Source organism: Drosophila eugracilis, unplaced genomic scaffold (genome assembly GCF_018153835.1).
Source record: "Drosophila eugracilis isolate 14026-0451.02 unplaced genomic scaffold, ASM1815383v1 contig_1765, whole genome shotgun sequence".
In the NCBI taxonomy this organism is placed as follows: Eukaryota; Metazoa; Arthropoda; class Insecta; order Diptera; family Drosophilidae; genus Drosophila; species Drosophila eugracilis.
The window spans coordinates 3,741,340-3,754,176 of NW_024572605.1; the positions used below are offsets into that span (position 1 = coordinate 3,741,340).

The window sequence follows — 12,837 nt, forward strand, 5'->3', positions numbered from 1 at the left end:
GGGGTAACCTTTGGCAAATGCCCGAATATAACCATTGAGGCTCTTAACCAGACAGGATTCATCACCATAGCGACACTTTTTGACATTCAAAGCTGTGAGTTATTAAGGTTTTCCAGTTAGTTATCTTCTCTAGAGTTTTCTTGATATTTACTCACGTAATTCTCCGACGGCTGAGAGGATCACTAAAATCACAAATCGAAGTGACATTCTGAGGGGTCTGCTAATCTGAACTGCAAAATGATAACTGTGAATGAGTTTGGTATATAGTAGATATATATATATATATGGAATAGAAAATCCACTAAAAGTTCCCCAACTATTAGCATAACCCGACTAACAAAGTTGTCTGTGAATCCCCTCGAAAATGCTTTATGGATCCATTAGCAGGAATTTAACTTTAGTTTATTGCAGATCGGTTCGCCAGGGGAGACTTTATACCTATATGCTTCGATTCCCTGAAGCATTTCACAATCTGGCGATGCACAGGCCATAATAATGAGCTGTACATTGGCCGGAATGCGGGAATCAAAAACAATACTGCCACTGCAACATAAACAAATGCGATTATAAATCGTGGGGCACGCTGGCTGCCGACAAAGAAACTCTGGGCTTCTGAAAATCCGATTGTCAGTCAGCGCCTTTTGCATTCCAAAGCGTTTGTTTTTTGTCTCTTTGAGCTTCTGAAGTGGATTCTAAGAAACTTTCGCACAAATGTGCGTCGTGTTTTTGCATATAAATTGCGAGAGGGAATCGGGTGTAAGATATGCGTAAACGAGCGACTGACTGTGTGTGCCACTTCATGAGACAATGCAGTGAAGGGACACAGAAAGGCCCCTTGACAGGGGCTAATAGCTAAGGTCAACAATTAAACTCATTCTGTCCGTCTCGAATGACTCCCCCTCGCCATTCCCATCGCTAGTTTAGGGACTGTCTATCCGCGTGGCTGACAACTGCAGCGCCATCTATTTGCAATGCATTAATTTTAGATCGGGCCGGAAAAACCCGACCCTCGGCCTTACTTGGGTTGGAAATTGAAATTCAAACACAGGAAAAATCAATCGCCCGCACTGTCAATGTGCCCGCATTTTCCGTTTTGTTTCTGTCGTACATATTTTCATTTCATTTCATTTGGTTTTATTTTTGGGCACTGGCACGGGCACGAGCACGGGGAACCACATTTCACCTTTCCCCGGGAATCGATGGCGCGCCAACTATGTAAATATTTGTCACGACCGCATGACAATATTTGTTCAGACTTTGATTCACCTTTTACGCGGCACGGCACAGCCCTCGATGGAGTTGTGTCCAGAGAGTGACAGTAACTAACTGAAGTATTTACGTTGGGGTGATGGTTAATTACTGACTTACAGACCGTTTAGCTGAGTAAGATCTAGATCGGGACTGCTAAAATATATATATTTAAAACAGGCAGGGTTTTAATTGAATTATAAGAAATGGTATATGAAATTATGATGAATGAATATTAATAAAAGGGAGAATTAATGTCAGTACTGCGATGCTAAGCTGATATACGAGGTGTGTTCAAAAAGTAAGGTGACTCTTCAAATTTCGCGAATTTCAAATTTTTCGATTATCGAAACCTTTTAGAAGTTATACGAGTTGTGTTCAAAAAGTAAGGTGACTTTTCAAATTTCAAATTTTTCAAATTTTTCGATTATCTTCAGTTTTGGGAACAAGAAAAAGTCACATGGGGCCAAATCCGGTGAATATGGTGGCTGAGGCATTATTGTGGTGTTGTTTTTGGCCAAAAAATCCAAATCCTTTGATCCATATTTTTCGATAGCAAAAAATCGCCGAGCTCGCAAAACAACTTGTAACTTTACGCCTCTCACAACCAAACAAAAGAGGATGTTCCACTGAAACTTGGTACAGATGTTAGGGAAGAGTGTACCAATATAACAAAACAAAAAAATCGATAATCGAAAAATTTGAAATTCGCGAAATTTGAAGAGTCACCTTACTTTTTGAACACACCTCGTATAACTTAGGTTAGGAATCTAAAACAACACCCCTCTTTATATTAATAACGAAAATACCGAAAATATTATATATTCAATGTAAACTTTTGTTCTTCTTAGAGCATCTTATATTCCTCACAGCACTCTAGCACTTTCTACAGACATTGTTTTCTTATGCCATCTCACAGAGAGCACTACATAATGTTCAAGACACAGTGGCCCTCAGTTTTGTTTGTTGTTTTTGCGCAGAGTCGCTTGTTGAAATGTGTATCTTGTCCCCAGTGCATTTCCGCTTGGGATGCATCATAAAAGTATTTCAAATTAACAGTAGTAAATCAGGCGGCGAACATCCATCCACATTCACGGAGCGCGGGCGGGACCGAGATTGTTGGGTAAACAAATATCGACATCAGCATGCGTGCTGGTTTTGTGATAAATATGCATTTCCCCCTTTCCACCTCCACGTCTCCCCACCATAAACCATTTCCAACAGGCAGCGGAGACCGCGGAACGTCAGAAATGCAGCGATTCACTTGTCCGGGAAATCTGACGCCTGTGACGAGTCCCAGCGGCAGGTGATTCAGGATTTTGTCCACAGGGGCAAAACAGTCGTGATGGACCGCAACTGGTGGCATTTTCTTAATTTAATGAATGAATTCCGGTTTAATATTATTATGAATATCATATAGCTCTGCCATTACTTGGCTCTTTGGGTGTAGGAACATTTTCTTTGCCAAGTAGGCAAAGGGGCAACTATCTCTTATCATATCCCAGCTAATCGACACTTAGTTTCGTAAATCCAAAATTCGTACAGGATGTTTTCTATAGAATCCTCAAGAACCTTACAGCCGCAGCCCCCGAAATGTCCATGTCACCTGCCAGATCGCGGGGACTGTGGTGACCAGAACAAGAACCTGCATGACGAGTACCACCAATTGGACATTGAAGACGTCACCGACAGTGTAATGAAGGTGATGAGGATCTGTGGACTCCGACCCTGGGAGGTTAAACGAAGTGTGGGGGTCATCAAGCGGTCCCTCCAGCACTACGAAGAGGTCATTCAAAGGATCGATCGAGTGCCCCGAAAGCGATTCGCCAAGGAAAGTTTCCTGCACGGACTTGCCCACGAGGCCAAGATGTCCCGGATGGACGCCCAGATGGCCTACGCTATAGTAAAAAGAGCATTCAAGGTAGGAACATTACCGAAAACCAAAATATATTCAAATTAAATCCTGTAAAGGCCTTCTACTACGGAACGGGACTCGAGGGTCGTCGCTATATGTGCCTGCAGGATAAGTTGGCCCATGATGTGGAGTGTCTGTGGTTGCATGCCGCTCAACGCACGGCCCAGATCCATGCCGTTCTCGCCGGACACATGTACTCCGAGGAGCTGCTGTTCGAGGAGCGGATCGAGTGCGTCTACAAAAGTCTGTACGATGTCCTGAAGTCGCGTTTCGTGTGGGCGGACAACTTGATCTGCACATGTGGTCAGACCGCGACTAACTTATCCCGTGTGCCCTCCATCGCGGCCTCTTCGATGACTGGCCAGATGGAGGTGCTGTATGCCAAGCAGAATATGAACCCAAGTAGTTTTCCCTCGAAGACCTCCACCCGGGTGGCGACTCAAAAAGCCTCGGCTGTTGTCAGCTCGGTCTCATCGCGGCACAATTACAGCCTGAAGAGGGGAGAGCAGATGTCCAATAAGCGGACTCCAGTGAGCGGCAGTAGCACTACCTCCGCCAGCCAGCCCAAGTGCACTTGCCCGCGCCTGCAATGTTGCCGGGAATTCGGTGAGGCCAGGGAGGCGCCGGATATTACGGCGGAATGCAGTCAGGGACCTTACATCTGCAGATGGTTGCCTTTCACCGAAGAAGACGATGAGTTCGCCGAACATCATGTACCCTTCCCACCCTTGGTTGAGATTTGTCCGCCCTGTCGCAAGGACGATCTATCCTGCGACTCGGAATGCACTTGCACCTGCCAAGTTTGTACCTGCCGCCCGGCCTTCGATGATGGTCCAGGTGAGGAGGAGAATCTGAATGAAAATCTATCCAAAACTGGACTTGAGGATCAGGACACCGACTTCTGCTGGGTAGGACCCTTCCGGGGTAGCAGTGTTGAAAGAATGGCCAAGCTGAGAGAAAAGCATAAGCTTTCCGAGGTGGAGGAAGAGCATGAGGAGGTTGACGAGGAAGAGAAGTTCCTGCGCGGCTGCACCTGTGAATACAAGCAACATGCCTTCCCGCACCTATTCACCTACCTGACACCATTTGGGATCAAAAAGGAGGATAAGCAAAAGCCCCAGTCAGTGGTGGAGAAGGTGAAGCAGAAGGAGGAGAGTGAAAGTGAAAGTGAGGATCTGCTTTCGAAGCCACCGCCCCATGGCGTATCCTTGGCCACCTACCGTTGCTGGGTAAAGCCTCCTTCAAGCAGCCATTCCAGTGATATGGTCAAGCCACCAGTTCTGTTGGTTATGGGTGAGAAGACCAAGGAAAAATTTCAAATAACGATCAAGGAACAACATCATTCCAATGAGGCCAAGACTGCTCCACCAGGAGGGCCACTGCCCAAGGCTCCGGTCTTACCCAACAAACCAGCTCCTACTCCGGCTCCCGCTAAGCCGCCTGCTCCAGTTCCCTCTGCCCCTGCCAAGACTGAAGATGATAAGCTCACCAAGGAGGACATCTTGGATATTATAGGTTTGAGAGTGAGATAGGGTTTTCCGCACACTATCTAATATGAAATCCGTGAATGTGGCACAGTTAATGTTTATTAAATTCTTGAAACTTCCAAATAATATGGCATATAAAATGGGTTTCGAGTCAATAGTTCCTAGCCTGAGTGGCAGCTCAAAGGCTGTGGTGGTGGCAAGCCCAGCTGGACACACAAGCACTCAGTTTGCGGCACTCAACTAATGTCGAGGGGAAATCCTAGTTGGCCAACGCAATTTGCTCTCAAATAGTTTTTGCCAAGTTATTTGATATTTTATTTTATATTTTTATATTGTCAAGGGCTTTGTTGCATATTTGTGCGTGTTTGCATTTGTGTTTTTATGTTTTTCTGTTTTTCTGTTTACCCAACGAACTGTCAATTGATTGTCAAATTATAAAGCGAAAACGGTCAGTTGGAAAAGCGAGCCAGCAAGAGAGGAGGGAGTGCCCGCTTCCCTTGAAAATGTAAACTGTTTGCTTTGTCGCCACTTTGCAACCGAACGCTCTGACAGGATCCAGGAGCGGGGCTGGGATCAAATCGAACCACTTCAGCTGCAAAACTATGCGAAACATTATACAACACACGCATCGCTGACAAAACGTTTTTCGAAAGAGCCACAATAGAAATCAGGGACGGAATCAATTCCAATTCCAATTCCCGATTTCTGATTTCGATTTCTGACACACGATATTTCGCATTGTGTGTCCCACATAATAGATGGGCGGGGACACGCCCTTGCAATGGACAATATTTGCCGTAGCAGTAATTTACAAAACACGATAGGTCGTTGTGTATTTGCATTGTCGATAGTTGATGCCGGGATACAAATCTCGTTAAAACCAAATCACGTAGGAATTTTCAGATTTTTGAAATGTTGGGGAAGAGTGCGACGGTATTGAGAGTCTGGAAAAGCGGCAGCCAGCGAACTTTTCCGGCTGTCGTAATTGCAGACAAATTGTGAAAAGTATGGCCTGACATGGGCGGCACAATACGGGATTTGTTTGGCTTGACAAGGGCCGCTCGAAAGTTTTGTGACAGACGCTTTTAAGCAGAAAATTGTTTGCTCATAACTTTTGACATTGTGTTTGAGGAGGGGGTGGGTAGTGGCTGTTGAGAGCGGGGGAAGCCTATCAAGCAACAACAATAAAAGGGTAAAAGCCGACGCAGGCCTCGAATATGGTATTTTATTGGATCCAATATGTGTGTTTGATAGCACCAGCCACAAAAATAAAATAAAACCTGGGCCTCTAATGACTTGGAAACGCGAAAACCTATAAGTCAAAGCAGCAATGGGAGAGTTTTACACTGGAAAATAAAAGTACAGACATTTCTAAACCCATAAAGCTAAAGTGGATATAAAATAAGAGGAGCTTAAATCGAATGTGAAATAAATCCTGTAACCACCTTACATAAAATTCATTATATTCTTATTTCAGGATAAAATTCCCTTCTTTTGTGTTTCATTTATTCGTGTTTTAGCACTGCCTGTAACTTGCAACAGAAGCTAAAAGTTTGCTGTAGCAACCACACTGTTTTCTTTTTGGTTTTACCACAAATCGTTGACTTTGAGTGGAGGATCCCTTTGGCTTCCATAAACTTTAAGTGAGTCTTCATTGCAGAGCCGGTCCGATGGCCATAAATTTCTAGTTTACTTTGCGCCCGGTCGCAGAAGGCCATTAAAAAATTCCTGGTCGCATCGAGTGCAGTGCCGCAGAGTGGAGTGTCTGGAGCTCTTGTTATGACCACGGGATGATGCGCATTGCTCATTAACACGAAACTAATTAATTGCGCAATTCAGCTAAACTATCGTGTAGCGATGGCCAGACATTACCCTCTCTCTTGATTGATCACCCGGCGTCGTCTGCGTGATCTTCCAGGGCTAACGAGCCGGACCTCAAGACTTCAGTAACGAAGAGCTAGACTGCGGGGGGAGTAGCGGGCCGCCATTGCATTTTAAACGCTAATTTATTGTTAACTGCACCATGTTGCCGGTATGCAAAAATGTTGCCCGGCATATGCAATTAATTGTAACAAGGCCCGCTAGTCATTCGGCCGGGCGAGCAGCCTTTAACGAGGCTAAGACAGGGGTACATTCAGCAAAAAAGTTGGTGCGAAATTAGGGTTAATATTGTCGTTTTTTATAGGGAAAGATAACCCTTTGGTGGACGTGTTGAATTAATTGTTTTGATAATACTTACCCTTCTTTTGGCTATACCAATAATTTCTTAATACTAAATTGTATTTCTTGAAAATATGGAAACTATTTTCTTTATCTGCAGAGTCAAAGACTTTAACCAAATCTGAAACGGAGACAGGGCATTTGGATTGGCAACACTTTCCAACTGGAACGCGTGTTAACCCGCTGCAATTTACGTGTTAATTTGGAGTCGTGTCTCGGTAAATGCTTAGCTGCTGCCCCCGAACGACTTCTGGCCAATGCCGGCAGCCTCACTTTTACCCGAGCGGATTTCGGGGAAAGTTTCAGTTTCAATTTCGGTTTTGGCCAACTAAAGTACCTGGCCAATATGCGAAGGTGGGAAGCGTAATGCATGTGTTGCCAGTAATTGCCGAGGGGGAGGCCCACAAAGCAGCAGCTTCAGCTGCCACAATGGCATTAGGCCGGGCCAATTCCAGGGAAAGCCGCCACTTACCAAGTGGCCTCGTCGGTGCACACACTAGATGGATATTCAGATTGAAACGATGCCCCCAAAAGCCGCCATTAGCTGAAGCTAACAACCCGAATTGGTGGAATGCTATAAAAACTTTAACTATTCGGTGGCAAAAACAAACTCTTAAAACAAAACAACATTTTGATCACTTCGCATTTCATAGAGCTAAGAGGAAATCTCACGAATCCACTGGGCAAAATCCAGAGGCAATAAGTTGTACGGCCAACTATGCAACCATCAATCAGACCAACTGGCTCGCAACTATTTTTAAAATCAATAAATACCCATAAAGTTGCCGGCGAAACTTTGGCTTCCGCAATTCTATATAAGTACTAGCATTTATCTAACCAGCAGATGAATGCTGACAGCCCAACTAGTTTTTGAATACGAAAATGCTTGCCATAGTTCGGCGAATGTTTCGAAAACTTTTACGCAAAATCCGTAGTCGAGAAACGAGAGCCAGAAAACCGAGACCAAAAACCGCAGAACGCACAATGCCACGCCCCTGGCATCGGCTTCAGCTTCAGCTTCAGCCACCGCTCCCGCCCTCCGGTTATCCATAACATCTGGCTCAGCGAAACTGCAGCTTGTTTGCGGTTTCGAGTATCTATCGGATGCAGTTGCGAGTGCGATGCCAAGATACTCATAGTACTCGAAGTACTTACAGTTCGCTGCCTTTTTATTTTTTCGGCGGTAAATAGTTGAGAGTTGAGCATGTTGCTTGTTGCAAAGCCTGTCGCTGCGGCTAACGAACGCGCAGACACAGCACACAGCACACACACCGACAACAAATCATTGGGCTTTATGACACTGGCAACATGTGTTGCCGCTCAAAATATTTAACCACAGCCAAAAGCTCTTCGAAAATCAGCAGCTACGGTTTGATTAATGGCAGCATTCAGCGACGTACAACTGCATGAGCGTTTTCAACTGCATGTATCCATCAGATACGTAGTTTGTCAACGACGCTTTCCACCGACATAATCATCAATTAATGCGCTATTAATAGAGGCCTTTCCCCCATTTTCTCCAATGGGAAAGGGAGGCGGCCAACACTTAGGGCCCGACATGTGTTAGTGTCAACTTGATTGAGCTGGGGTCCAAAGACATTTTTAACAAAGAAATGTTGTAGGGAAATGGTAATAGTAGAAGCAGAAATACCCTTCTATAAAAATACCTTAAAATCATATCAGTAAAGGGTTGTAAAGGTTTCGAAAAGCCACACAAGTGCCTTTAAGTCAATCGTCATAGCCCCCACCCTCATTCGACCACTTAATTGCTGCCAAATTATGGAGCCATTAAAAATTCAATTCGTGGCCCAGTTCGATTTGAATTAATCAATCAAAACCGACATACTCTGACTTATTATCAAGAAAAAAAAACAGAAATCCGAAGGTCGCGCCAGCTAATTTACTGGCCATAATTAGCATGGGCCAACGAAATGTTTGGGAACATTTTACAGTATTTCAGGCTGCAGCGTTTGGTAATGCGTTGGGATGGGCCGATGGATAGATAATTTTCCGGCAGTGTGGCACTGTAAGAGTGAGTGTGTGGCATATGCATTAACCCCTTGATTTCGGGCTCTTAACTGGCACGCAACGGCCTTGTTTCGATGGCTATGGTTTTCTTGGTAACTGCACTGGCAGAAATCTTATGTTTGTTTATGATGTGAACGAAAGATATAAGATATATAGGCCTTTGATTATTGAAAGTTATTTCTCTCCGTGCACATCGCTTTTTCTTATGGATTTTATGGCCGCGGGTTATTTAAAGAAGTATTTTCAGACTGTTTACTGTGCGGTTGCAGTTGCAGTAAGTCTTAAGTGCGTTCTCAAAACCGAAGTCTTCGAAAAGAATCTTTCATAATTAACCGGGAAGGGGGAGAGGGATACTGGATACTAGATACTGAATACTGGATACTTTGTAGAATTTGTGCGGTGATCAGTGGATGCCATCATCAGCGACCTTCCCCTGATTTCGTATGCAGCCCAACCAGCTGGGATGCCATGAACTTTGTACAAACACCGCACGCTCATCCTAAAGATGCAAAAACTTTAACATTTAACCGCATTTATGGGGCCGCTGCCAGCTGCTGCTTCTCGGAGCCCAATCTTTCGGATGTTCGGCTGGGATGGGGGCGAAAACCTTTGGAAGCTTTCGAAAAGATTTTCACCTTTTATATTAGATGCCGGGCGAAAGTTTATTGTTTTCCTCAAGTTCGCGCTAGGCAGCCCATCGCAGGCTGAGAAAGCACTCCATTTCCATTCCTAGTCCCCAGACCCGCTCGTACTTCCATTTTCATCGGAAAGGATAAGCCAGGACCTCCAGCCGAAAAGGATGTTTGAGGTTGTGCGATATGTAAAATTGATTTGCCAGCGCTCCTTCCAGTGAGTTGCTGCCGTTTGTTTGCTTTGTTTAGGGATAATCCCATACATTAGACCTGTGTAAGGGGCTTGTGTTTTTTTTGTACTCTCGAATACATATATTTTGTTTCGCCTTGTGTGTTTTTTGGCTAAAAACTGATTCTCAAGGTATTTGTGCATTCCGAGAAAATTTTATAGCCATAAATGCGCCAGATTTGCGTTTACTCGTGAGGATTACGTCCCCATGCCCCACCCCCTCACTTCGGGGGGCTGCAAAACTTTCCGAATTCACATAAAATTAGCAAATATTACATTTGCGCCCGGGAAGAGCTCCCAAAAGGTTGGGAGCATCCTTCCCGGCACTCGCTTGGCACTCAGCTTCTGTCTTCTGCAGCCGGACTCGAGTTTATTTTGTATATTTTAAGGAAACTTTTTTATTGCCGTAAACAAAGTTTGCCACGCAACGGGGAGTTATTTAACGTATATAACTAAAAAAAAAAAAGAAGGAAAAACAAAAATCCTAGCCAGCGAAAAGAACGTCTAAGGAATAAGTCAGCCAAGTGGAAAAGGCACCTCCTCTCCCAGATTTCCCATTTTTTTTGGCCCAACTCACATGGTCGATGGCGCTGATTGACTCGCTTTTCAAAAGGGCGGGATATGGGTGTGGCCTGCATAAATGGGTCCCAGACAAAGCCGCCGATACGCACGCAGATAGGTTAATGTTAATGTGTGCGGCAGAAAGTTTTCAGTTTTGTGTTTTGTGTTGGGCTGTGCTGTTGGCAATTTACAGTTTATCGGTTATGTCATCTAAATGGGCGTCATGCGATTTCCTTCCCATTATCATTTACCGCAGATGATAGCGGATCATGGAGGTCGGCAAAGTTGATATAACGACCTTATCAACTTATTGGCTGGAGTGGATAGACTCTATCATCTGAAAGTGGTCAAAGTTGGGGGAATACTAGACTGAAGGCTTTGGACTTCTTTAAATTTCTAATCTGGTCAATCTTCTGCAGATATACAGAATTATATCTCATAATTTATTAATCTAAAAATAACAAGAAATTAATGAACATATTAATGCTTTATCTTTATGCCATCAAAATAAATGGAGTAATCTAAGAGAGCATTTTCTCATTAAGTGCTTTGATATTTCGCACCCATCAATCGAAGCAGAGGCCATCAGTCATGTGCCCACAGATCGCATCTCTGATTTATAACGACTTAAAGCAGAACATAATGCACTCAGACTTGGCATTATCTCGACTGCATTTGATGCAGTCTCGCGAAGGGAGACCAAATTAATTACAACAGTTTGTAAGACACACGCACTACAAGTTAGCTACAATTCCCCCCAAGAAAATCCTCACTTCCCGAAAGTCCAGGCTTATCTGACGGTTTGTTTCCTCTGTTGGCCCTCAGATGGGGTGTTGGTGTTGCAGTTGTAGGGTCTGGTTGCAAAGGTCTGGGCCTTTGTCTTGCACTTGCCATGCATCCGTCAACACACAAAGTTGTTGTTCTGCTGCAGCAGCTCACGACTCCAGCGGACAGAAAGTCCTTGACTTGCATTTTTGATAAACAACGTGTCAACTTTGTCGACATAAACCATAATCTTCAGTGTCAGTTTGACTTACAACTCGTGTACTTTTCACTACACCAGCGACTGGTAATCACGTCTGGGTCTCGGCACTGGGACTTCGGATGCGGAATCCATCGTGGGTGGAGGTGGTATACTATATACCTCCTCAACTATATAAACAGCCTGAAAGTGAAGTAAATTCTTCTTAGTCTGGCAGCTGCGAAAGGAGCATTAGTAGTAGTCGTCCCAAGAATAGTTTGCTTTTTTCGGGGACGCGTGCCGCCCCCTTCGATTAATGGCACTGGCAACTGGGCACTGGCAACTGCTCCTGGAGTGGAACCTACTCTCAGATCATTAGCGTAATTAAATGTGGATGAAAAATTTCACTTAATTTAGCGTGCGTCTCTGGCCTTGCTCATAACTCGAAAAAACCGAAATACAATTAATCAGTCGGCGAAGGCATGTGGCCTTAGAGAGAGAAGTCTGGGGCATGTTGCCCCTCCCTCGACGGCACCTAGGAATTAAAGTAAGTGTCGGGCGGACCCTGCCACATGACGCACGCACTTCGGCGACCCTTCTTGCCTCGTATACTAGACTTGCCCTACCAGATACAGATACCCCATTTCGATAGTCTGCCACTGTCTTGGCTTCTGTTTCTGTTTCTGTTTCTGTTGTTTCTGCCTCGGTCTCTGGATGACAACAGAACGTTGTCAGCTTAATTTTTTAATAATGCTAAATTTAGCCAACATCGGAGCATCGGTGGGGGGCAATCAACAAGTCCTGGCAGCCATGTAATTTCACTAAGTGCAAGAAGGCAGCGATGCGAGGCGTCCTCCCAACCAATCCCCTCCAGAATCTGGCCTTTCTGCGAGTAGTGCGAATTTATCGTCACTTGCTCGAAGCGTGACATTGAAATTGTAAATTAGCAGGGCAACGAGAGGAGGTGTTCTAGGGATGAGATTGGAGGGCATTTTGGCGCCAGGAATTAAGGCACTTTATGGATTACAATGTTGCAATGATACAGGGGATATAGTGATTTTATTTTGACAAGATAGGACTTACTTTGAGATGGATTTTTACATCTTTAATTTACGATTTTTTTGGTTTTTTTAAACATGTAAAACTAACTTGTGAGCTACAAGAAACTGAGGAGCAGCTGCAGCATCGATTTAAATAATCTAAATAATCTAATCTAGGGTCTGGCGATACGAATCGGCCCGTGTAATCCCAGCTGATGTCTGATGAGATGAGATGCCATGCCATCAGATGACGAGGCATGCCGCTTACAATGGATGGCTGAAACAAGAGCCGCCGAGCGGAACCTAGATGGGACACTTGGTCGTCGGAGGCGAGTGCATTGTGCTCTGGAGTGCACTTAAAGGATTTTTACGAGGCAGCGCGACGAAGGAGAATCAACAAATGATGACAACTACTACCCGTGCATAGGAACAAGACCACCAGCTGAAGTTACTACCCCCGATGATTTGGTCCTGGCCGCGTTTCGAGTGTGTTTGTCCTTTCAAAATGTTTTTCTT

At 44.6% G+C, this 12,837-nt stretch overlaps 1 protein-coding gene across 1 annotated transcript; it reads left to right on the plus strand.

Moving 5' to 3' along the window:
- Positions 1-2,759: 2,759 nt before the first annotated feature.
- On the plus strand, positions 2,760-4,773 carry LOC108108916. Its single transcript, XM_017217167.1, has 2 exons — positions 2,760-3,169; positions 3,220-4,773. Exons 1-2 carry the CDS (start codon positions 2,795-2,797, stop codon positions 4,693-4,695), a joined length of 1,851 nt encoding a protein of 616 aa, XP_017072656.1. The 5' UTR covers positions 2,760-2,794; the 3' UTR covers positions 4,696-4,773.
- Positions 4,774-12,837: the final 8,064 nt, after the last annotated feature.

Excerpts from the sequence above, each read along its gene's own strand:
- LOC108108916 (XM_017217167.1), top strand. The coding sequence starts at position 2,795 with ATGTTTTCTATAGAATCCTCAAGAACCTTACAGCCGCAGCCCCCGAAA. Across the intron at positions 3,170-3,219 it reads TAGTAAAAAGAGCATTCAAG|GCCTTCTACTACGGAACGGG; the intron begins GTAGGAACATTA and ends AATCCTGTAAAG.